This window comes from Etheostoma spectabile, chromosome 5, assembly GCF_008692095.1.
Source record: "Etheostoma spectabile isolate EspeVRDwgs_2016 chromosome 5, UIUC_Espe_1.0, whole genome shotgun sequence".
Lineage (NCBI taxonomy): Eukaryota > Metazoa > Chordata > Actinopteri > Perciformes > Percidae > Etheostoma > Etheostoma spectabile.
In genome coordinates, this window is record NC_045737.1 from 15,030,648 (window position 1) to 15,057,702 (window position 27,055).

Genomic DNA, 27,055 nt, shown 5'->3' on the forward strand with positions numbered 1-27,055 from the left:
CACACACACACACACACACACACACACACACACACACACACACAGTTATGTATTGTACTGTACAATAGAAACATATCTTTTCTGCATTCAGGTCTCCTTAGACTTGATTAGGGGGAGTGGATAGATTGACTGTGGGTTACATAAGACTGTGTCTTTTTCATACTGCTCATAATCTCTGCTACTTTATCCTTAATCAAATATTTCAGACTGTCATTAACACTTTCATCATGTGTTTAAAAAATAACTGCTTTCACACAAAGAGTAAATTGCATGCCCCACTTGTCTGTTCTCTCCTTAATGCACACTGTTGAAGAAATAGACATCTATGATTTTTGGCTCATCTTTTACAGTGAGAAGGTGATTCTGACAATTCATATCAAGAAATCAGCTCAAGTAAAATGCCAATTAATATGACCCTAATGACTGAAAAGATTGTTGATTATATATACAAAGAAAACCCCAGGGCCTTCTACACTAAATGGCTAATTAGATCCAAAGTCTCATTAGCAGCTGGGCTCGATGGGGGGACAGCAGCGGCGTGCTGCGTTGAAGCGCTGTTGGAGGTTTTGAGGAGGAATTGCAACTGAGTTTAATTCCCAGAATGAAAGGTCTCAACAAGAGCAGTGAGACAGACGTATTTGTCGCAGGGCCAGCTCAAGTGTGTACTCAGATTGTGCTTGAAAATCACAGCAGATACTGCAGAGAAAAGGAAAAAAGTCAAACTATTTATTCACAAAAAAATTGTAAAATAATTATTATAGAAAAAAATGTAAGTGACATTTGACAACCTGTAGTGATAAGTGCTCATTTACGTGGTAATTTGTCTGTCTCTTACATTTCTCTCCAGGTAGTCCCTCTTGTCTCTTTATTTTCAGCCATAATGGCCAGTCCTCATGCTACAGTAGTTACCCTTTCACAAACTGCTATTATCATATAAAAAATGTGGAACTACTTCAAGACACCGGGCCATAAAAACATCTTCCACGATATAGAATGAACTACTGTATTGAACTGAAACTGCATTTACTAAATGGCAAATGTGCCTATTTGTATATTCTTCTTGAAGTCAATTAAAAACTTTTTTGCCCTAAACTGAAAAAAGCTATAGCCCCTAAAGAAAATAAATTTAATTTTTAATTTACTTGTTTATCTCGAACAATCAACAATGCAAAAAAACATATTATTATAAAGTAGGTAGATATGCAAATACAGCCGTCTGATGCCCCTGGTTCCAGCTGCAAATCCATTAATGCTGGAGGGTTTTAAACACAGTGCTATGAAGTGTCTATGAAAGGTATTCACGGTTAGTAGAAGTGTTCTTGCCTCAAAGTGTTGACATTTACAAATCCGTCCACTTATGCCTCAACAGTGTATTAGCCATTGACTAGCACACTGAGGAAAGGTATGTGACTTTCCTAAAAGCAATATGTATTTATTACCACAGTTATTACACATATTTGCAAAATGTATTTCTTTTACGGTATAATTGGTCACAATGAGACGATTCCCTCTGATTTTAGTGACCTTTTTTCTAGTGCCATCGACAGGTAAATATGTCTCTGTGACCAACAGTTTGGCACATATAATTAAAATTTATTGGCGAACTTTCCAGGATATTATATCATACAGTATATGTATGCCGGGTTGGTTGTCCGGTGGGATAACGCATTAAGCAGTTGAGCGCTGGTCCCTCTACACTAAGGGTCACTAGGCCTCACATGCTCGTCTCTGCTCATGCATCCTATGATATAATCTTTGTCTATCTCAGTTGTTTATTTTATCCCTCTTTTGCTGTCTGTCTGGTTATCTCTCTTTCTTTCACCACATGCATTATCTTGCTTTGGTTTTTGTCTACTTCTCACTCTTTCTGTCTGTTCGACCGTCCTTTTAATACTGTCCTCACATGCTACTGAGGGTCTAGTCTTTAGACCTGATTCACAGTATTGTGTCAGAGATCATAGGCTTTCTGTTACCACACTCATTCAGTATTCACAATTCAACACTCTACGATAACACACAAGAATAGTTTTTTTCAAGTTGGTTATATTTTTGTTTTTCTCTTGAAGTAGAAAGGGGAGAAGCCTTTCTCTTGAGACTCCTTTCCCATCCCTCTTTGGGTGTTGTCTTTCTGTTTGACTGCCTCTCTGGTGATTCAGATCATAGTCTGCACTCTTCTTCCAGTTCTCTGTCAATTAAGTTGTGTATAAGTTTCAAAACATTGTGACCTTTTTCCTTCACAATGACTTTATCAAGTTATAATAACAGAAAGGATTTACTGCTGTCTGAGCACAGTCTTTTCTCTTTTTTATGCTGTTGACACCACTCTCAGTGCTGCTGTTTATCAGAAAGAGTATTGTTTTCCCACAGCTGGCTTTAAAGAAATCATAATGTGGATATTTACATTACTTTCTAAGAGCACATCAAATCCCTGGAGAGTAGGTACGGACAGTATTGGCCAGTAGGTTATGCTGCGTTCATGTCATTTGGGATGGATGGTGAAGAGAGGATTCATTTTTAAAGACCTGACAGCATTCACATTATCAAGAGGGATTTTTTATTATAGAGACGTTCATTTGAGGAATCAAATAATTTGCATTAAAAATATAACTATGATATGTGTTAAACTTATTTTTAATTCAATTTAGTCTTGCATTGCCAGACCTATCTCCACAACGCCGTGGAGTGATGTCTGGCTACACTTAAGATACATTGCAGGAGAAAAAGTTTGCATTTCTTTAAACCGATCAAAATTGACTTGGGAGGCGCTAAGCTCCGAAAGCAGAGACAGTGGCTCTGCAAAATGATGTAGAAAAGGAACTTGTTTTGGTGGAAAAATTGTCCCCACAAAAAAAACCTTTGCATACAATGAAATGAAGTTAACTGTTTCCACAGTACAGTAACGTTAGCTATTTAAATTAGCAAGATTCAGAGTTTACTGTAATTTGCTCTTGCCATTGTATCGCCAAGTGTACTTCATCCATAACAATATCCACTCATCGGTCCCAACATGTCCCAGTTCTATAGTAAATGCCGTAAACATATTCTTTGTAAATCTTAACAAATTTTTCCCCAAAAGGACCAAGCAGGCCTGCTCTGTTGCACAATCCAAATTTCCAAGATAACTTGCTAGGTAACTAGCAAAGGGACTTTAAGAATGGCAACACACAGAAAGCGGATGATGGGGGATGTCAGGCTTTATCCTGGAAATGTAGTTCTGTTGATCTAGACTATATTACAACGGACTTTGGCTGATGTAAGGTATCCATATTAGTTTGGTTTTCAGTCACTTCCATATTTATTTATTATTCCTTTTTATAATTTATACTGTTTATTGATCCCCAGTGGGAAAATTACAATTTACATTCTGTTATTAGTAATCACTACACACATGCCTGAATACACACACACGCTCAGGACTTATTCATGCAATGGATCAATGGAGTGGGCTGGCAGCTGGACCAGCTCTGAGCGCCCACACTCTGTACTTTGGTCCGTACAAGGACTTGAACCAGCGACTCTCTGGTTCCCTACCCAACTCCTAACGGACTGAGCTACTGCCATCCCCAAATATTGCACCCCCAAATACATTTGGGTTTGTTTAGGTTGATATTAGTAGACAAATGCAGACAATTAATCACTTCTTTTTTTCAATAGGGAACTGTGTCTTCTCCAAGCAGGAAACATATCAAAACTTGATTTTGAAGGGACATACAATTTAAAATGTGAAACAAAGTTTGAACTGATTTGCTCCCTTTTTAACATCTGTTTAAATTCCAGTGAAAAAAGGGGAAAAAACGAAAACACATGCACCAGCCTGGCAGGAGCATCTACTCAGTTTGTGTGCAGCATGACAAACATGCTTTGGACAATACTGAGGGTTCAGCAGTGTAGGTTTTACCACATCAAAAAAGACGAAAATGTTATTGAAACGTGTTTAATGACAAAATGTGAGCGGAAATATGTTCATTTAATGGACTGAGTCATGGACTAGAAGACCAGTGTTGCTGCCTTTTTAAAGCGTTCTTCACAGCAGTGTATAAAAAGCTTTTCCACCAGTGACTTCACCTGTTCCCTCTCTGTCCATAATTTACATCAAGCCTCGTTCTCAGCCTGACCACACACACGCTTCACTTTCCCCTCGTCTCATCCCTCTTTTCTTTTTTAAGTTTACTTCTCTGCTCCTAAACACAAGATGTCTGGTGTGAATGTGTGTGTTTGCATGTGTTTGTCTGAGTGTGATAAAAATACATCATGTCATTCCTTTAACACAAACCATTCCTTCAATAATGGATGGGCTGTGATGGAGGGCATATGCCGGAGTTGGATGTAAAGCTTCAAGATCACACACACACACACACACACACACACACACACACACACACACACACACACACACACACAGTGAGTCAAAGACAGGTTAGAGCAAACTCTAGGGATGGACAGCGTCAGACCTAATTCTAAACCTATTTTTTTTTGTGGTTTCAATAAATACTCTCATGAATTAAAATTGGGCCGATGATCATACATCTTTTAGTTCTTTTTTTTAAATACTTTATTGCAATGTTACTTTCATCATCTTCCAGACAATTGTTTACCTCAGAGTCCATTGGACATTTTTATACTTTCATACATTTGTCCAATGTTCGTCCGCTTTCAAAAAACCAAGATGGCAACTGCCAATTTATCAAACTCAAGGCTTCAAAACGTCAGTTCAAAAACCGGATGGGGGACGGCACTGATGCTACGTCCATTATTTTTACAGTCTGTGGTTTTAAAGAACCGCTGCCATGATTTTGGTTACATAACTCTCTTGGACCAAGAGTTTTTTTTCATCAAACAAATACATTACAAAACAAATGGTTGTAGACATGTAAAGACAATTTCCTGACCACAACACACACTCATAAATAATATATAATATTAAAAATAATTAAAAATATATATAATTATAATCATAAAGTCTAATATCTATACAGTATTTATTTTTAAAATCTACCAACAGTCATCAATATTTGTTTTCATAATTTTTTTGGTTCCATTCATGATTGGAGAGCAGCTCTCTTAGGACTGAATAAAGAATTCAAAGCAGACTGGATTGGAGCTCGTTCCTGATATGCACATGACGGTTCGGGTCCACACACATTTTTGGATGCAGATGACTGGAAATATTGGTGCCTCAGCCATATTGCCATGCTGAAATGCTGATTACAATTTGCTGTTAAAAGCCAGAATGCTTCAGCTACCTGGACCCTTCTCTGGTGCTCTTATACTCTCTTACACCTACACACACACACACACACACACACACACACACTCACACACACACACACATACACACATGCATGCACGTACGCACGCATGCACACACACACTCCACCCAGATTCTCCCACCTACCCCCTTCTCTACATCATCCCAGCTGTGAAGTGTCATCAGAGATGACTGACAGCCAAACGGAGGCAATATGAATATGAATGGGGCTGTGAATATGAATATGCAAATGAGGAGGGGAGACAGTTTAGCTGCTGTCTTCTCTTTAAGACACATCTCTCAGAAAATGACAGCTGTCATCCTACACCCTCACTACTTTGAAATAAGTCTGGCCCACTTACTGACCTGATGGTAGAGGAAAGGTATTGTTGAGTCAGACTAAGACCAATAAAACACTGCAGTATGCGTATTAAAACACAGGTAAATTATGGACCTAATTCAATTTTAAATTCCGTGACAACGAAACGGTGGTGTCTTTTATTCATAAATCTGCAAATAAAAGAATATCTTTGGTTGAGATATCGTGCATTTAAAAATAGACAAAACATGAAGAGTGACTCAGAGGAACACTGATGTAGCGTGTGAAGCAGCAGTCCTCACTTCATGTCAGATAAATGTGTGCAATTGTAGGTACGTGCAATTTTTGAAATGCAAACCGGATTCCACTTAATTTAGTGAACTATATACTGTAGACTGTAATGACAACAGCTGTATACTATACATAAATACACCTAAACACCCTGAGACCACTTAGACTTTGGATATTTTCTGTTTGCTGTTGCAGAGAAACTGCACTTAAAAATCAGGATGATAATCCACAACATTCTTTCCATTAACCAATGCGTTTTTTAGTCTTCTCTGCGGATTCAGTGTCAAGTCAATCTTTCTTGGGAAACATCCTCCAGTTGAGAATTTACAGTTTATAATATACAGAAGAACAAATGGGTAGTTAGAATGGGCGGGGATAGTTACCATTACTAAACTGACAAAGAAATGACCTCCACCTAAAGAAACTCTAACTTAATGTAAGGAATAAGGAAATAGTCTTGGGTCTTTTGTAATTTTGATGCCAGGTTTGAACTTTTACTCTGTATGTAATGCCATGTGTGTGTTTCTTTTTCTACAGTGAGATCAATCATCTGGAGTCAGGTCTGGTGTTGGAGCTGTGGAATAAAGGTTTGATCTGGGACACTATGATCGGCACAGCACTGATCCCCCTGGACACCATTCGACAGTCTGACGAGGTATCACACCATCGTCATTTCATCCTTACAAAAACACAAGTTAATATCATATTGTTATGACATCAGTTACAAGATCAGAAGTTCATTCAGAGCTTTCAACAACATCTCGCAGCCTTCATATAAAACAAAAGTCATATGCCCATTTAAACATTGAAGCAGGTTTTCTGGCTGTTAGTATTCCTCCTGATTATTCCGGCTGTTGAGATTGGCTACAGTCGGCCGTCTCTCCAGGACCTGTACGCCTTCAGGACGCTAAGGCTTGCAGGAAAGATTGTCTCAGCCCAAATTGACACAAACTGTTTGAACCCCTCCCGTCTGGCAGGAGGGTACGGTCAGCCTCACCAACAAGACCCTGGACCTCCACTGCAACTGACTTTTAACTTTCAAGTACATTTTTCTACAGAACAAGGACTGCAGACTTTGGAAATGCATTACAGAGGGATCTATATATGGCCAGTATAAATGAGGAATGATTACAGCAATTAGGTTGTTTTAGAATAGACTTTAATCCATTGTCATCCCTTTTTTATGGTATGTAGAGCACATTTACTGATGGCACATCTCTTACTTGTGGCAATTGTGAATTTTTACCTCGTCTGCTGTAATTTGACTTCCATTAGTCTTTTTACAAATAATATCATAGCTTGCCTTACAATTACTATACCTTAGCAACAGGAAGTAGAAAGGAAGAGAAATTATTTATAATTGTCTTCCACCTTGCCATCCCTCACTATAGGCTGCTGTGTACTAATTAATTAAAATAGCGTTAAAATAGATAAAATAGATAAAATAAAATAAATATTTTTATATATATACAAGGAGCACACACTGAGGTAGTAGACCTCATTACTAAGTGAGGCAGCAGCCCTTGTGTAGTCATTAATATTGCAGCCCGCAGTTGTTCTTGGCTTCTTCATCTTTGCTCAGGTTTATTGATTGTGCTTGTCCTCAGCCCACCCACACCCTCATTTACCATGTGGATGCTTTGATTCTCAATGAGTAAATGTCTCTGTTTCTCTGTGTCTCTCTTTGTCAGGAGGGACCAGGAGAGTGGACGTCGCTTGACTCTGAGGTGTTAATGAGGGAGGACGAGATCTGTGGTACCAGCAACCCAACTCCACACCAAGTGCTGCTGGACACCCGCTTCGAGGTGCCCTTTGGTATGCATATGTTCCCAAATACACATTTGCTCAAAAAAACTAAATCACATGCAAACACAGAGCCAGGAGTATAGAAGCTTAGAAAACCTGATTGTATACAGGAACATACTTGGCTGACTGACGGTCTTAATAGCATTTTTAGTTACATGGTGCTGTAATCTCTATAAACGTATGATAAGAGCTAAAGAAGGAAATGTAAAAACATGACCATACTTTGATTATCCTAACAGAATATAGCACTGTAACCTCTTGTATGATAAATCAAAAAGAATGTGATTACTTATTGAACATCACAAAATTGCAGTGCTGTTTTACTAGCTTACACACTTTCAAATTGGAAGTTGGAAAAGATGTTATGTCAGTCTATATTGAACACAACATGGAGGGATTTAAATACTGGAAAACTTGGTGCCTTTATCAGCCAGTTGCTAAACAAACAAGTACATTTGTTTTGTTTGGAAGATACACTTTTACCGTAGATACCTTTTATTGCCGTTTTATTTTACATTTACGCCTTCTACTAGCATTTTACATCCAAACTATGAACTCCAGTCTTAATAATATAACTAAAGGTACAAATTACAACACAGCTTTGATAAAATACCAATAGGATGAATAAACATTGAATTCCTTGAATATACAATATTGAACTAAAAGTTACAGTATGTACAGATAGCTCTGCTGATTAAGAAATAAGGTTGGCAATATTGGATAGTATATGAGTTTTTTCGTTGTACAAAAAGATCAGACTCCAACCAAGAATCAAGAAAAACCTCCACGTGTTTTGCTAAATTTTTTGTTTTTCTTTAGCTTGTAAGTAGTTAGACTCACTTCCCTAGACAGTGTACCAGACAGATTACCCTGTATGCTTCACTGTACAGTCTATAAGAGTTTGTTCACTGGTAACGTTGCCCTTAATGTAATTCTAAATTTTCCTCAGCCCTCTCTATTCTTACCCTTATTTCTTGTTCTTTTTATTTAGGTGTAACCACCTAAATAGCAAACTTTCCTTAGACCATTATGTTTCCTCGTCAAACTCCTAATCTCAGGGAGCCGTCTTGCCTGCTTTTAAGCTAGCCAACACTCACCTGATGTCAAGCTAGCACTAGTTCATGCTGCTGTCCGCTGGTCGTGACACAAAAGCCAAGGCCTGAAGATGGAGATAAGATTGCCTGTTTTAGCAAACTTCGACAAACCCTTTTAAAATGTTAAAATAATTTACATCCAACATAGGTACTAATCAATAGTGAGGTCTTCTTGGTTATCATTGTCACAATGAGTCAAACTGAAACACATTCACAAACACCTGTTTATAGAATAACCCCCAGGGTTTTCAAACTGTGACGGAGCGTTGATGGTGAAGCACAGAGGGGAGATGTAAGGGCAAAGAGACTGCGGGAGTTTAAAGAAAGAGACAGGTCTATGGTATGAGTATTCTGTGTGTTTAGATGAACTATGCGTTGCCTGTTTGTTGTCACTTTTGTTGTAGTGTACATCCATGACGTTCCACTTCCGAGATTGCTCCGGATGTCCCTCTTTTTAGCTAGATGTTTGTCACCTTCTGCTTTCTTTGTGTTGTAATTTTAAACTCTGGTCAATTTCTGAGGACTATGGTTGACTGCTCCTCAGATCTCTGCAGGGTAAATCCAGACAGCTAGCTAGACTATCTGTCCAATCTAAGTTTTCTGTATGACTAAAACAACCTTTGAACATACAAATGTTCCACCAAAACATGTTCCTTCCCGAGGCCGTTTTGCAGCGGCACCGTGGCTCTGTCCGGCGCTTAGCACCAACCAAGAGGATTGTGATGGGTTTATAGAAGTGCCAATAAACCTGAGCATGTTTTTTCTCCCATCCTGGACTGCTGTATGGACTAGCCAGACCCTCCTCTACCTGTGAATCTTACATTTCTGCTCTTTGAGGAATGCTAAACTTAATGTTTTTATTTATAACGACAGCGCACATTCATTAACATTACTCTACATGTGCCGGTGTTAGCCAGCCGGCTAATTTTCTGTAACTGGCAAGATATTAAAAGAACCATAAATTGACTTGGTCAGTTGTTCCCTAATGTAAAGTCAGAAATAAAATACAATTTACAAAAGCACATAGAAGAAAACACACACAAAAAAATACAAAACAAAAAAACGAAAACAAGACACATTAAGATGACAGCGGCAACACAGGAAAGGCTATCAGTCATGGAGATATTAAGAATGGAAAATGTTCACATTATCTGACCGCTCAAAAGCCCATCCTTAAGATGTTGGGAGAAAGTGTGTTGGAAAGTACAACTTCTGTTCTGATTTGGTACAGTGTTCCAGAAATTAGAAGCTCTTACAGAGAAGCATAAGTGACTAAAAGCACAGGCTACACAGTCCTCTCTCGGGGCAGATCTTGTAGCTCTACTATTGGAGTTTTTCTGTGTAATGAAAGCACAGAGTGGCAGTGGAGCCTTCTCATTTAGAATTGTAAAAATCGGACATGTGTCAGTGTGTTATGTTATGTTTTCCCAGCTAAGGATTTTATACTTATCAGGAGTATTGCAGTGATGATAAGATTTGTGTTTTCCGTCTTATACCTTGAGAACTTGCTAGTAAAGTGAGAGAAGAACCTTGGTGCTTTGGCAATGGCCCTCGTAAACAACTCTGGTACCGCTGAAATCACACAGCAGGCACAGGATAGGTGTACAGCTGTGAGCAGTTCAAATGTCCCAAATTTAATGTTTTTTAAATTGAGAGTAAGTGTCTTTTTCTCAAGCTTTAAGTCCATTTTTCTAACTCAGATTCTGTCTCTGCAGACTCCATGAACCTGATGTATTTTTTATACTCCACTTTACTGAACATGTCATTTTCACTGTCACTCTTCTTAAGTACAGGCACTCTCTTTCCATGCTGATTCTGACCCTGTGAGATACACATCTTTGCAAAGTGATTTTGTATGATATGTACATGTCTGGCCAATTGCAGGACATTTTATGCAATTTATCTCTTTTTGTTCAAATTGATATGAAAACCAGATTTTTTTTTTCTAAGGTCAGATCTACTTCTTTTTAACAGTCCTCTCACTTGGTTGTTAGTTATGCCATATACTATTCTGTCACATAACCAGAAAAGGTTTTACTTGGGAACATGGCAGAGACCGTAGCCAGGCTTTTACATTTTACCTATCCTGGTCTATTTCTCTTCTTCTTGTCTTTCTGTTGCTTTGGGGAGGACATGTGAGGTCCCTGATGTAGTTGTTTATTCTATTTATTAGCCTCCAAAAGGAAACCTCATCAGCTATTAAACATGCATGAATATAAGTGGGAGCACATCAAGCAATGTGGATGGGATAAGACAGGGTAGGAAGGGGATCATGGAGGGCACTGAGGAAAGGGTGGAGCTATTGTGGCTATGGGCTTCCACTTTGCCTCACATTCCGTGTTTTGCACTCTGCTTCTTCCTCCATTATTTACTTTCTGTCTTCATCACCCCTTTCAACTCTAACATTCATCCCTCCAGCACATGCATCTGTATTTCCTCAACATCCCCTCTTTCACCCCCCTCTCTGGCACTCTACTCTAAATATTTTGCCATCACTCTATTTTACTCCATCTGTTTCTTCTGTCTAATCTGTCTGTCCAGATATCCCAGAAGACGAGGCTCAGTACTGGACCAGTAAACTGGAGCGGATCAACACCATGCGGATACATGACGAGGTACGTTTTACTAAAAATTATATTTCCTGTTAATAAGTCATACATTACTAAGCCATGAGAGATATTAGATCACTCATAGATTCCTTCAGGAGTCTCAAAGGGGATCTTAATGCTAAGAAAACAGTGTAGATTCCCAACTAGGACAGACTTCCTTTTTCTCCGCCTAAAAAGTAGGTAGTTGTGGAAGAAGTCTTAGAGGATAATGGTAATTTTACAATCAGTATAGGATAATAGCACACGAACCTTGTGTGTAAAAACACAATGTGAATAATTTGAGTTTTAATGAGGTGCTTTACTCTGTCATGCTTTTACTGTTTCCTGCAACCATCCAAAAGGCAAAAAGACGTGAGAGTAGAAGAAGTTAATTTGCACTAAAGTTTACTGTACCAGATTACTCTGTGTAACCTCTGGATATTAAATATTCAAAGCTTTTTAAACAGTTTTCCCATCTTAAGCTGAAATTCAGCGATCGTGCAGTAGAAAGTGAAGTTTTATTTGTAGAACTGATAAATACATTACATGTTTGCAGGTTTTATGTGAGCAAGAATCTGCAATGCAATTTTGTTGTCATTTAATTTAGTTTAGCCTATGTTTTAAAGAAATACTTTTTCTTGTAGAACTGCAAGATTGCTATGTGCATAGACTATGATTCCTATATGCCTATTAGACCAGCCTCCTAATTTATTTAGTTGTACCAGATATGTCATAATGTGCATTTTCCAGTTTGTGTTGGCTCTCTGCTGCCATCTAATGGAAAATATTAGTTATTACTTCACAGTTGATTCTAAAATAACTGAGATGTACCTTTTTAGCACTAAATAATTATTATTCAGTTTCACTAACCCCTTTAAAAAATGTTTCTTTCTCTAATCAATTAAATTCTTCTATTGTGGCAGTATCCACTGCAGGAAGAGGTCCAGAGAAGACAAATGGCATCTGTTCCCTCTCAATGCTGTGAGTATAAAAGTACCATTCATGCCATAGCACTTTCACATAAACATTTATGTGTTACTGTCTAACGTCATTCCACCCTGAGTGACACATTCATTTTTGTGTTTCATGAACAGGAAAACACATTCAAGTTCTAAAGCATTTTGATGTTGACTTGTACATTTTACTTCAAGGCCGCTGATGTCCAAAAAAGTATTCTGATTACACACTAAAGAGGATTTTTGCATGGCTGTTGAACACTGATGTTACCTTTGTGAAAATACTTTTTCAAATACTTTGCTGTTGCGTTGGTATAATGTTGATCATTCACACTGTACTACAGGAAATTAACTCAGTCATCACATTCATTTGTGTGACTTCATCCCATTGCTTCACATAGTTCTAATTTATCTCATACTGGTATAACCATTCATCATTTCCATCAAGCTTTGGGTGTTTTCAGTCCCTTACTTGTTACATACTCATTTGGCCAGTTACAGTTATTGTCTGGATTTTTCAGTAATGAAGTTCACTTTTCTTTCTGACTTCTTTGAACACTTCCCTCCAGGCAGTTGGAGTTATTTTGGATGGAATGACCAGCAGAGTATGTATAGTTGTTGTTCTTTTTTCCTGGTGACTTATAATTTATTTAACTTCTGCGTGGTACAGGACTCCGCTTTGCCTTCCCTTTTCAATAAGAACCCTTGCATGTTTGGTCTGTCTATGTTTGTTTATGTCTATGTATTTGAATTTTCACATAGATGTACCCACCTACACAAAATACAAAATAACATGTGCGGTTGCCGATTTTGTTACTATTAATATTTTATGAGGCATTTAAGTACATTGTTTCTTTTATTCCAATATCTTGTTGTCCATTGTAAGTTTGGTGCTTTTTGTATTGTATGCCTGCTACCACAAGAGGGAGCCTTTATTCAAACGTTTTTTATTGTCTGAAAGTTTTTCTCATAGCAGTTTTCTAGCAGCCTGCCTTTCAGATTCAGATTCAGAGTTCTGACTGGAATAATTTACCAGTAAATATTTGCTCCATTTCATCTTTCAGACTGTTTAAATTTGCCTGGGCAACTCACTTTCATACTATCTGTACATGCAGACTTTAACACCCTTCTGATTTTATCTCAATCCTCACTCTTTTCCCTTTACTGAACCACTTAATCTCACTGACATTTTACAGTAAAGTTTGGCTATATTCTGAATGATCACGTTATGATCTGTTTAATGATCATATCGTGATCTTTTACTTATTCTGTTGTAATTGTAGGCTCTGTGTGTTGTTTTTGTTGTTGTTTTTTTTGTTATTTGTGTCTGTGTTGTTTTTCTTATCTTGTTTGTACTGTATATGTGCAATGCTTTTGTGTTTGTGTGGTATCTTGTCTAGGACCCCCTCGAAAACGAGATGCTACATCTCAAGGGGTTATCCTAATAAAAGAATGATGCATACAAAAGCAGGTCTGCAATACATCAGGAACATAGATCCAGGATAAGGTTGTACACAGTAATTATGAGCTGTTAGAAAACTATCAAATACTTATGTCTACCAGAAGGCTTTTCTATCAGATTAAACAAATAGATAAACATGAGCAGAGTATTATCTAAAAAGTCTACTTGATCGCTTAGGATTAATTATAATTGTAAAATATACATTTTAAATATATTTTTTGTGTTTTACTAAACAGTTTGTATTGTCTTTGCCCAGCTTTCGATGACCATGACAGTGCAGTGGATGACCGTGATAGTGACTACCGCAGTGAAACTAGCAACAGACCTCCACGGTTCCACAACACCTCCCAGACAAATTCATCAGTGCACCAGTACCCTATAGGACGCAGGGTCCAACATCAAACCCTGTCAAGGGAGGCTGACTCTATACAAAGCTATGAGCTAGACTATAGAGAAATGAGGGGGCCCAGGTAACACACACCCACTCACAGACCTCATGAATCTGTGCTATTTGCTTTGAGGAGTCAGGTTATCAAGAATAGCATAATCCATTGACAACGCTGTAAAAATAGAAACAAAGACAATTTGGCACATTGTCAAACAACATCCTTTTCCTTCCAGAAGTGTAATTTTCATTTGCTATTCTATTTCTTTACTTGCATGAACACTTCCTTTGCATGATCTGCTCTTTTTTTTAAATTAATGTCCAAGGCATAATTTCTCTTTCTTTCTTCTTTTTTTCTGCATCGTGTTCCACTGCTTCTTGCATGGCCCTTTTTTTTTCTTGAATCCAGACGATCAAACAGTCAGGGTGGAGTAAAGATAATCCCTGTCGACTCAGGAATGGGTGTGGAGGATTGGGAGAACAAATATAAAGTGCCTGACTCAGGTGTCTTGGATGATTACTTGGACGCTGAGCAGAAAATGTGGGAGGACGAAGATAAAAGCATCATCTACCGGCTCAGTGACAACCCTTGTGAGTCCAAAGGTAGCAGGTTCTATCAGACAGTAGAATGTGACGCACTATCCCCTGAAGATATGGAGGAGGCAAAGGACAGGGCTTACAGACAGAGAAATGGCTTTTGTAGTGGAGAAGTGCGGTTAGTTTATAAGGAAGCCGGCAGCTTTGAGGATGAATCGTCCCCTCCTGAGATTGATATAATTCCCTCTGTCAAACAGCTACAACAGCAGACAGACAGAAAAGGTCTACTTTACAAGACCAGACTGTGGGCCAAAACTGCCTTAGAGGACACACTTGAGAACTATGCTGCTTTTCGTGAGGATGAGGCTGCTCGGGAAGAGGCTGCAAGGATCAGGGAGAGGGTTGAATATGGCTCTATAGGTTCGGATGAGATGCAGTATTCCTTTGGATCTGAGGAGGAACTAGATGACCTGACATTCACTGAGGGGGATGCTAGTTATGAATATGAAAATTACTACTACCCTAGCAAATATATGTCACCTTTTGGAGGACAATGCTATTCAAGCAAAGGGAGAACAGGTCATGGACAATATCCAATGTTGTCTCCTGAAGAGGAGCAAAGGGATGAATATGTAGATGCAATGGATGAACTTCATAGCTTAGTTCACTCAGTGTCTGAATACCTGGCTGTAAAAGAGGAGGAAATAAACAGCTATGAATCAATGCCTAAACCAATAAGAAGAAAACTCCCAGCACTGCCAACAGATGCTGAAATTGTGCAACCTAAGGACAGTCATAGCATTGAAGCCAAAACTGAAGTTAAAGAGGATAGTGCTGTTGAACAGGGCATAGCTGGAGTAAAGAATGCCATGAGTTCATTACTCAGTACAATCACAGGATCAAAGTCTACAACTGAGGTGGAGGTCTCTGCCACAACTTCATCCCCCCAACCACCACAGGCAGACTCTGGTATTTTAAAACTGCTCTCTTTAATCCCTAAAGCTAGTACTGAAGCCACAGATACCTCTGGTACCACTGCAACAGATCCACCTACCTCCCAGGCATCACCCCAACCTGTGTCTGGTATTTCAAAGCTGCTTTCGTTTATCCCCAAAAGTGGTGTTACTTCTCCTCCAGTAGCCATAGTTCCTCCTGCCCCTCAGGAGCCCACAACAGAAAAAAAGTTTTCCCTTCAGTCTCTTTTGCCATTTCAGTCCTCTGAATCCAGTCAGCAAACTGACACTGGTCAAGGGCCAACACACATTGGCACAGAGGCACAAGACAGTGCAACCACTGCTACTCAATCTACATCTGGCTTTGAATCTATGTTGGGAAGGCTTAGTCCTTTGAGACTTTTTTCCAGTTCACCGTCATCCAGAGAGCCATCACCTCAGCCATCAGAGCAAAGAAGTGCAACTACTACAAGCAATGAATCCCAACAAGGGTCCGTAAACAGATCCAAGAGTCCTAATAGTGAGGGCTTGCAAACAGAGCGACAGTTATCAGGTGAGACAAGACCAGGTTCGGGAAGTGGATCAGTTGATCTATTGCCAGATACAGGAAGTGGATCAATTGAGCTTTTGCAAGAATCCGGAAGTGGATCAGTAGAGCTTCTTCCAGAGACAGAGTCATCAGGTGAGCTACCTGATATTCAGCAAAGAAGAACTTATGCAATATCTGAACCAAAACCTGAAAGCAGTTCAGAGGAAACAGGATTCTTCAGTCCTTTTAAAAATTCTCTCTCTACCCTCATATCAACAGTTCCTCCTGACAATTCCTCACAGACTGACATAAAGCCTGCAGATGAGTCATTTTTAGGCGGCAAACTTAAAATTCCATTTCTCTCTTCTGAAAATAGTTCCACAACAACCCCACCAAAAACAGAAGGAGGCATGCTCTCTGGGATTCTTAAGTTTGCATCTGGTGAAGATGCCAATGCCCCGCCAAAAAGTCCATCCCCCAGTCCTGCGAGAATTCCTTCTCCAAGTCGGGCTGCACTTTTCGAAAGTGTACCAAAAGGAAACACAGAAACTGGCTGGTTTTCAAACCTGTTTAAGGTAGCCCCAAGTGAACCTTCTAAGGAACCTAAAAAACCACAAATTACTCCCACCGTAATGCTAACCAAAGCAAGTGGTCAAACTGAGCCACATACTGAACAAATGGTTCCTAAAACAAAGGAAAGCCCTGTTTGCAGAATAGAACTATTGTCTCATGAGCAAACACTGTCTGAAAACGATCCCCAATGCAAGACAGATGTCCAGCCTGAAGCAGATGTCACATCTAAAGAGCAAGTTCTACCAATGCCTGTGGAACATACCAGATCACAACCACACGCCACACAGACTCAAGGAATTATTTCTGGATTGTTGAAATTTGGATCAACAGAGGACATGTCGTCTGACAAGAAAGCCCAGGGAGGGGATAGTCAGCCTCAACAAGGTGGGCTATTTTCAGGCCTTTTTTCATCACCCTCCCAGTCACCCCAAACTCAGAATTCTTCCGCACAACAGTCAGGAGGATTGTTGTCTGGATTTTTAAAATTTGCATCTGATAACGTTTCTGCTCCTACAAATCAGTCACTGTCAACATTGCCAGGAGGCCAATCTGGCCAAATTCCAACTAAAATGCAAGGACAACCTGCTGCTGCACAACCTTCAACTGGAGGACTCTTTTCTGGGCTTTTGAAAAAAGCTACAGACACAGTGACAGGGTCACAACCAACTCAGTCCGAGTCACAAGCCGATGCAGCTGACCATACAGCCAAAATAGAAGTACCAGAAGAAAACATGAGTCAAAAGACTATTCCTCTTATTCAGTCAGCAGAACATTTGTCGGCATTGCGTTCAACAGAAGCACATCCCCCAGACCAGCAACTAAATCATCCTATAGTCTCAGATCAACAACCAAACCAACAGCAACAGCCTAACCAAACAACAGAAAAACTACCTCCAAAAGCAACAGCAACAATGCCTCAAACTAGTGGATTGTTTGGGAGTTTGTTGAAACTTACAGAAACTGCTTCACAGCCACCAAAAGGGCCTTCGGCTTCACAATCTACACAACCTAATCAGCAATCAGGTAGCATGTTGTCAGGACTTTTTAACAAGATTGCGGAACCTGATCCTACTCAATCTCAAATACAATCAGAGTCTGGTGCTCAAGAAACTAACCAAAAACCAGTCCAGCAAGCATCTGCTCAACAAGGAGGCTTCTTCTCTGGTCTTTTTGGAATTGGGGGCCAAGACTCTGCTCCTGCAAACCCAGGCCAGATCTCACAAAACCAGAAACAAAGTGGCCATTCTGGGCACCAACTAAATCACCAACCGGGCAGTAGACAAAACCCACAACCGCAAAACCAAGCCCCTACACAACAGCCCACCAGTATTCCCGGAGGGATGCTTACTGGATTATTAAACAAAATTACAGATGCAGGCACCCCAAAGTCTACAGAGGGGAGTCAGCCAGAGCAGCAACAGGCACAAAGAGCCGGCCCTAAGATGACCCAGCAACCACCTAATCAACAGGTAGGCTTCTTCTCTGGGCTATTATCAGCAGGTCCTACTGCTCTGGCACAGCATCAGCCACCTGTTGGTCATGACAACCAGCAGCAAACCCAACAAGGTAACAGACAGCCTCTGCGGAGGCAAAATCAGATACGTCCACCAGCGGCTGCCTCTGCCCCAGAGCCACAGCAGGGTGGACTATTGTCAGGGCTTTTTAATAAGTTGGCATCTACAGATAATGCACCACAACAGCCAACACCACAGAATGTGTCTCAACAGGGAAATAAATCAAACATTGTTCGACCTGCTCAATCTTCAGGTCAACAATCGTCTCAAGCCAGTCAGCAAGGCGGATTCTTGTCTGGTCTGTTTGGTCAGACATCACCTCAACAGCTGCAACAGCCTAGCAAAAGTGCAACTCCTCAACATATAGCAACTCAACAGCCTAGTCAAAGTGGAGGCTTGCTTTCTGGAATTCTGAAACTTGCATCTGGTGAAAATGTACCACAGGAACAACAGTTACCTCAACCTGCTCAGGCAGGTCAACCATCTGTTAAATCAGGACAAAATCCAGCCCAGTCTGAATCAGGAGGATTATTTTCTGGCCTGATGAATACAATTTCAGGTACTGTGGAACAGTCATCATCACCACTTGATCAGGTGAACCCTCAAACAACACAGCAACAACATCAGCCACGTGCAGGACAGGGGCGGCCACAAATTCAGAGAACCAAACCAGTAGAGATGCATTTGCCTCAAGATGTGGCCACAGATAAGGATTTAAAAGGTCCAGCTCAAAAAGGTTTCCTCGCAGGCCTTTTTAGTGTTACAGAGGAGCCATCGTCAAAGACACAGCAGCCATCAACCCCTCAGCTTGGGAAGAAGGAACCAAAAACCAGCACAAATAGCACGTCTCCTGGTTTGTTATCCAGCATTTTCAAAACAGGCCACAGTGACAATAGCTCTTCTGCTCCTGAAAAGGAAACTGAACAAGGCCTTCCTCATCATTTACTACCAAAGAGTAAGGAGGAAATCCCTTTAAGTACAGCAACACTCACAACTGCTGTTGTTACAGCTACTCAGGTTGGTGATATCTGTAACGAACCTCTGCCATATCAGGTTTGGCAAGATCCTACAATTTCCCCAACACAATCTTATCTTGAGGAAATTCAGCGTCTTTTGTATGGGACAGCCCATGAATATGGTTATAAGGATCTTTTATTCAACTTTACAGAGCAGGGTGTTATCCCACCAGAGCTCTATGAGTATCAGTGTCTCATAGAAGCTCTTCTGTGGCAGCAACTGAATGATTATGCCCTTGCTGAAGCCCTTGCCACTCAAGGTCAGGAATGCTCACAAACATGCCTAGGAAATATACCATCAACTGCTAGAGCACCTCAATTGGAGAATCACATTAGGTTAAATCCTATGGAAATGGACATCAGTGGCTTCAATGTACCCTCACATCCCTGGAGGGATGCTGCTGGCCAGCTTTATGAGAGCAGAAATCGTTTTCTTGAGCCAGATGAAGATATTGTTTTGTTTGACATGAGTTGCAGAGACAAGAAACCCTGGAGTAGCTGTGACCATTTAAACAATCTTGATTCAAAAAGAAAACCTTGGATTTTTGAAAGCAGTGCTCTGAATCTGTGCATGGAAAAAACAAAAACACGGTTTAATAGATGTCATTCGCTTACAGAATGTAGCGCACAGGAAATCTGCAAAGTAGTGGAAAAAAGTGGTGTTAGTAGTGGCATGAAAGATGAAGACTTTGGTTTGAAATCAGCAACTGAGTTTTTAAAACAACTTGCCAAAAAAAAGGGTCCAATGAATTTAACACGTGCTGCTGTGGATTTAAGCAAGTCTGCAAGAACTACAGGGGATGCAGATGATGAAACGCTCTTTGAGGATTCTGAGTGGTATCAACAGTGGCTTTCACTATTGGAGCAAGGGTTGTGGTGGCCAGCTGAGGCTGGGGACTGCGGATATTATGTTTATACAGATGAGGAATACATTTATTCCCTCTTAACTGACAGAGCTGGTGGACACCTCTATGCCTGTGCTGATCCAGAGGATTTACAAGCTCTTGGAAATATCACTGAAAATTGTGCTAACATTATGAAACAAAAACAAAATGACAAAGTAACTCTTTGTGGTTTTAAAATCCCCCTTTGTGCTGAAAATAATGGTGTAGAAGATAATGGTTTCTTGATTCCAGGCCAGCAGCAAAATGAATTAGTGTTTTCAGATGCACCCATAGATCTAACTTACGCCCTTAGAAAAGGTGAAAAAATAATGAACATGAATTTGGAAAGTTTCTCTCAAATGTTTCAAGAATCTATAACTTCTCAAGCAGATCAGCCTGTAGACTTTAGTGTGTACAAGCTTAAAAAGATTAAGGTGGAATCGGTACAAAATGGCAATAGCTGTCAAGAGGAGCCAATGGAGGCAGCTGATCTAACTTTTAAGTCACCAAAAGGGGGGCATGGAGGGCCATACTGGAAAAAACAGGGATTAAAAGATGTGCTTACACTGTCAACTATATCTTCTTCAAGGTGCTTTTCTACACAAATCTCTCCAAACACCCGTTACCCAATTCCTGAAATAAGGATTGCACAAGTCGGTGATACACCTGCAGATCAACTAAACAGGTCAAGCTCCATATTTTTAGCTAATGGAGGAATGACTGGAATGTCTCCCAACACTGATGCAAGTAAAGCTGATTCAACACCTGCTACCTCACCATCAGTGTCTAGCAAGATTTCAAGCATTTCCAAACATCTTCCTGAGACCCCATCAGCTTCAAAAATACCAGGAAGTTTACAGTTGGGAAGGAAATTGCCTACACCACCAACTGTTACTAAATCCTCTTCAGCTCCTTTAGCACAGGCAACTTCTGTTAGAAGTTTAACCACTACATCTAGCACAACTGTGGCTGTGCCTTCAATTTCCCCACAGAGACCCCAGCTTGCAAGGCAGCCATCTCAGGTAGACAAACCCAGAGTATTATCACAAGCAAATAAGACTACAGTCACAGGGATGGGTGACTTTAGCAAAGTAAGCAGTAATTTAACAGTGGACCAAACATACTCCCTGTCCTCAAAGCAGCCACGAGAGTCATCTCAGAAATGTACACCTCAGTTACATATACTGAATGACAGCTCAATTAATGAAGCCCACCTTTACAAAAAGAATAATAACTGTGGCACTCTTTCTGAACCTCAAATAGCCAATAAAGTCCTAGATTTCTCTGCCACAATTAATAAAAAAGACAATATCAAAACAAAAGACTTAACAGATGCCAAGCTAGAATCTACACAAAAAGATAAAGTGGTTGACTTTACAAAGTACAAGTTGAAAAGATTTAAAGAAACAAATCAGATAGATACTAATGCAAGTATGTACTTGACTGACAAGACCATTGCTGTAGATCTTACTAAACAGATTGAGGAAGAAGAAATTGAATGGCCTGATTTAGAATATCCCACTCTGGACACTTTACAGCAAAGTCCAAGTGTTCCAACAGTTTCTCAGACCAACTATATGACAGTTGGTCAACAAAGCAATTTGGAGAGAAGATTGTCCAGTCCAAAGGTTAGAGTTGACCATACCTTTTTTACAATGCCTCTCCAAAGACCACTAGCCTCCCACAGTACCTCTATGAGTGGGTCAAACCAAACTGATGTTACAGCCTCCGGCAATGTTGCATCAGACATTTCATCCAAACCTACTTTTACATCGTCTGATGAATTACCAAAGAGTTCTGACTCTAAGGTAAAGTTATTAACAACAAGAAGCTCTTCCATTACTCATATTTCCAGTAAAGCATCTAGCTTTGATGGAGGTCTGAAAAACCCTGAAAAAATTGGATCACTGCAACCTGTATGTACTACACCATTGGTCAGCCCGGTTATGACAAAACAAGTGGACCGTCAAGGTCAGCAACTAAATTCTTCATTCAATGTGCATCTAAATATGCAGCAAAGCCCACCAATTGTTACAACTCAGTTTAGACAGGAAATCCCTGTTGATACTAAGATAACAATTTTAACACCTCCCTCTTGTCAGTCTAGTGGAATGGTTCGGCAATATCAAGAGACCACAGCACCAGCAAACTCAATTACAGCAACATTAGATATGTCTGCCAAGACAACAACCCAGCAGGTTGCGCAAACTGTTGTGGACCCTGTCTGTGAGGCACTGTCATTGACAAAGAGAAAAACTTTAATTTCCAAGGAGACAGAAACAAGTTCTAGTCATCATGAATCCATTGACTTGTCATATAGAGGGGACTCAACAGAGCATCAGGGACAAATAACAGAGGATATTCATTCCCTACCTGTTGAGGAATCTCATTCTCATACAATTACAGGCAATCAGGTAAAATTCTCTGTTAGAAAAAATGAGATTCCCTCTGGTAGTAGGACATTGTTACCAAGACAGCAATGTCTTTTAGGTCAATCTTCTGAATCCCTTGAAATGTATAAACCAGCTCAACAAGCCACAGCCCCACCTAACACAGTTAAGGCCACACTAGACATGACTTCTAAATCTTCTGTCAAATTGAAGGTGATTCAGGAAGTAAGAAGAGACCACATTCTTACTGAAGCTATACCACTAACACGAGGCAAGCCAAGTGCCCGTGAACTTGCACGAAAAGATTCCGTTGGTGTACCACTAGTTGTAGATATCTCTTCTGAAGAACCTCTTGGTGAAGTTAAGATCAGCTCGCCTGCAAGTGCACAGCAGGAGTTTGAGAATAAGAATCAATGCCACTCAGATTATATTCTATATCAACAACAGTATTGGCAGAGTAGACCTGGTGTCTTTGAACAGTCAAATCACTCAACATTACAGTTGTCAGCCACTGTTCAAACACATCAGACATCCACTTCAACAAAACCAAGACAGCAGTCTCTTTTAGGTCAGTCTTCTGAGTCCCTTGAAATGTGTAAACCACCTCAGCAAGCCACAGCCCCACCTAATACAGTTAAGGCAACACTAGACATGACTTCTAAATCGTCTGTCAAATTGAAGAAGGCGATTCCGGAAGTAAGAAAAGATGACATTCTTACTGAAGCTCTCCCACTAAAAAGAGGCAAGCCAAGTGCCCGTGAACTTGCACAAAAAGATTCCGTTGGTGTATCACTAGTTGTAGATATCCCTTCTGAAGAACCTCTTGGTGAAATTAAGATCAGGTCCCTTGCAAGTGCACAGCAAGAGTCTGAGACTAAGACTCAGTGCCACTCAGATTCTATTCTATATCAACAACAGTATTGGCAGAGCCAACCTGGTGTCTTTGAACAATCAAATCACTCAACTTTACAGTCGTCAGCCACTGTTCAAACACATCAGACATCCACTTCAACAAAACCTGTCTCAGATACAGCACTGGATATGTCGCCCAAGCCATCCCAAGCCACACTGGAAACAACAATGCCAGAATATGAGTCAACTCAAAATGAAGCAATTCCACTTGTTAATAAGCCAAGTGCAAGAGACATTGCCAGAAATGATTCAGATAGTATTTCCCTGGTAGTTGAATCCACCCCACTGAAATCAAAATGCCCAATTGTCCCTGTTCTGCATCAACCACATTCAAGCTGTATGACAGTGCAGCGCTCCAGTGTAACTGAGACTAATGGTGTGTCACAGTCCATTATCCAACCTTATCCACTCTCTACAGCACCAGCAAACTCGGTTAAAGGCACATTAAATATGTCAACAAAGGCATGTATATCAGACATAGCTCTGAACTATTCAGAACCAGTATCACTGGTAAGGACAAGGCCATCAGGCTTAGCATATTCTCAAAGTGATTCTTTTGGTGTTCCACTAATTGTGGAAACACAACCCTTCCAAGAGCAATCTAAAAGGCAAAACACATGGGTTGGATCACAAGAACAGATGCAACAGGGATTTGCGCACAGTATATGTCGAGAAATAGATCAAAAAGCATCATCACCTGCCAACTCCATCAAAAGCTTCCTAGATATGTCTTCAAAATCACAGCAGAAACAATCTGAAAAAGCTCCCGATACCTGCTCAACTGGAGCTCTGTCATGTGTCAGAAACACAACAACTATAACAAGGAATGGTTCTGTTGGTGTACCACTCATAGTGGAGCAGTCTGAACATCAACAAGTGATTCATGCGTTGAGTGGAGTCAACACCAATGAGACGCTGCAAAGACAGATATATACCTACCACAGTAATGAGGTCTTTTCTGGTTCAATGACCACCAACAAGGAAACACACCAACAAAATAAGCCAGTGAACTTCTCTGCAAAAGATAGCCTAAATACAACTAACATTTCAAGTAATCACACTGAACCAGAGGATGGACAGCCAATGAACTTCACTAATAGCAATGGAAAGAAAGAAATGTTTGAAAGAAGGCAGACTGGAAGACAATTAAAAAAGAAAACAATGCTGGGTATTGTTGACCTAAGTGTGGATCAAACCACAAATATTGGTCTTCAAGATGTGAAGGATCTTTCTTTTCCTTATGAGTCTTCTCTCTCTCAGAGTAGTGTTTACGATGAGCAGCAAGACAAACCACCAACTTCTAAGGAGGTCAGAAAAGATACATCAATTTGTCAAACTCAGAAGTCAATACAACATATGGAATATTCCACTGATGAACATGCCACCACCCAACCTGAAATACATTGCAGAAGGCAGTCGGTAATAGAATCAAACTCTGCCCCAATGAACCGTTCCTCTTTGATGACTATTCAAAGGAAGATGCAGCCTCATAAGAATGTTGCTCCCCAGGCTACGCAAGACTATGCATCAGCTACATTCTCACTAAACAGTCCATATCAGCAATATAAATCCAAGAAGCCTGATCAATTACCTTCAAACATATCTCAGCTGCAAACGCAACATCCAGTCCCACAACAGGAATACCAACAATCTGGTGTTGAAATTGGTTGGACTTCATCCATTGCTAGATCTCTTCCAAAATCTCCAAAGTTGCAAAGACAAGATACTGTTCAGCATGACATGACCTTTAGGCCCAAAATTCTTATCAAGCAGCCAACTGTGGACAGCTATGGGAGCATTGAGGAAAGCCCATCATATAGTGGAACAATGACAAATAATGGACAGGCATTGCCTCCTTTGTCCACCTCGCAACTGTACTGTGCATCCCAAACTGTTCCTACCCCACAGTGTTTGCCTGCTTCAATTATTCAGAAAGCAAATGATGAACACAAAACTGTTTCTTCTTTACAGTCTTTTGATGTACAGCCAATGCAGAGCAGTGCAACTACAGATTATTATGCAAATGAACCTCTTCAACTCTCAAGAAAACCGGATCCAAGCCAATGCCATATCACTGTTCCGCAATATCAGACACCAACTGTACTCACAAGTACTGGTGCTCCAATTAAACATGTATCGGAGGTTAGTGTGCTTATATCCCCACCACCCACTAAACATGGCCCAATGCCTGTAAAACAAGTAAAGAGTAGTCATCTAAACCAGGGCTTTGGAGCTGAAATGCAAGGACCAGAGGTATCTTCAACACCAGCAGAATCCACCCCTCTTAGGGGTTTGATTTCCTTTTATAGTGGTTTAGGTTCACAACCCTCTGGCAGTACAAAACCAATTTCTGTTATGCCCGACACTCATATTGGCTCTATACCTCTGGATTACAGAATGCAAGTTACTCCAACACAGGCTCCTGCTCTCAGCCATGTTGCAGTTACTTCTGATAATAAAACTTTATCTGAATTGAGTGCACCTCCCTCAAGTTCTCTACCTTGTACACAAGTATTTGTTAACCAAAATGAAGATTACAATGTGTCAAACAGGAAAAGCCTTCTTGAATCTTCAACAGTACAAACCAAATCCTTCACTGAATCTAGCCAACTAACAGGAGGTGAACTATCTGCGTCCTTACCCTCTGAAATGCCTAAAGCGAATACCAAAGGGGTCATCACAGATGACATAGCTTTATCTGAATCAGGCATGTCACAGCAGCAAAGTTCAGAAGAAATTAAACAAACTATATCATCAGAATCTGACAATGTCAACATTGGATATAGTGGCGTCGCTACTGTGTCTAACATTTCACAGGAGAAAATTACCCATCCACGGTCAATCTACATTGGCATTAACTACTCAAAAGTACCTTCTGTTGTTACAGAAATTGAACCAGGTGAGCCAAAGCCTTATGTTAGACTACCCCATATTTTTGTCTCAGCAGCAAGTTCACCAGAAGACGAGACAATTGAACAGGAGGTCATTGAACGTAGCAAGCCTCAACTGCCAGAAGTGAGTGCTTCTGAAGACAATACCCTTATTGCAGTAACAATACCAGCCTGTAAGGATTCTTCACCTGCTGATATTGTTTCACAGTCTGATATACCTGAGGATACACTGACTAGATCAGATTTTAGCTGTGGAGATGAACATGACTCACAGCACATCCTGTCCAAGAAAAGCTCAACCGTAGAAGCTACCATCTCAGAAGCTGAAGTGAAAGCAGAAACCACTGAGGCTTTTGAGTCACCACTTGAGTCTTCCAAGGATGTAAAATCAATAGCTCCAGACATAACACCACTTGAAGTAGTTAAACCTCTCAAAAACACAATATTAGTACCACCACCACCAGAAGGCACTGGAACTCTTGACGAGTTATCACAGAGGGACACAAGTACAACATCTGATGTTGTATTGCCTAAAGAAGTTCAGTCTCTTGATAACTTGCCACTAAAAGAAGTAGCTCCAGACATAAAACAACCTGAAGTAGTTAATCCTCTCAAAAACACAATATTAGTGCCAGCACCACCAGAAGGCACTGGACCTCATGAAGAGTTAGCACAGAGGGACACAAGTACAACATCTGATGTTGTAT

General features: G+C 40.3%; 1 protein-coding gene across 3 annotated transcripts in view; it reads left to right on the top strand.

Annotated features, from left to right (window-relative positions):
- Positions 1-27,055, top strand: part of unc13ba (unc-13 homolog Ba (C. elegans)) — a 157,476-nt gene that overhangs the window by 29,124 nt on the left and 101,297 nt on the right. For 2 of the 3 annotated variants that reach the window (XM_032517164.1, XM_032517166.1), the window contains exons 4-9: positions 6,396-6,513; positions 7,550-7,673; positions 11,300-11,373; positions 12,270-12,327; positions 12,872-12,907; positions 14,021-14,234. In XM_032517164.1, coding sequence (XP_032373055.1) covers positions 6,396-6,513; positions 7,550-7,673; positions 11,300-11,373; positions 12,270-12,327; positions 12,872-12,907; positions 14,021-14,234 — 624 coding nt within the window. Of the gene's footprint in view, positions 1-6,395; positions 6,514-7,549; positions 7,674-11,299; positions 11,374-12,269; positions 12,328-12,871; positions 12,908-14,020; positions 14,235-14,558; positions 26,771-27,055 lie in introns of all 3 variants that reach the window. The other variant, XM_032517163.1, reaches the window with a different exon arrangement.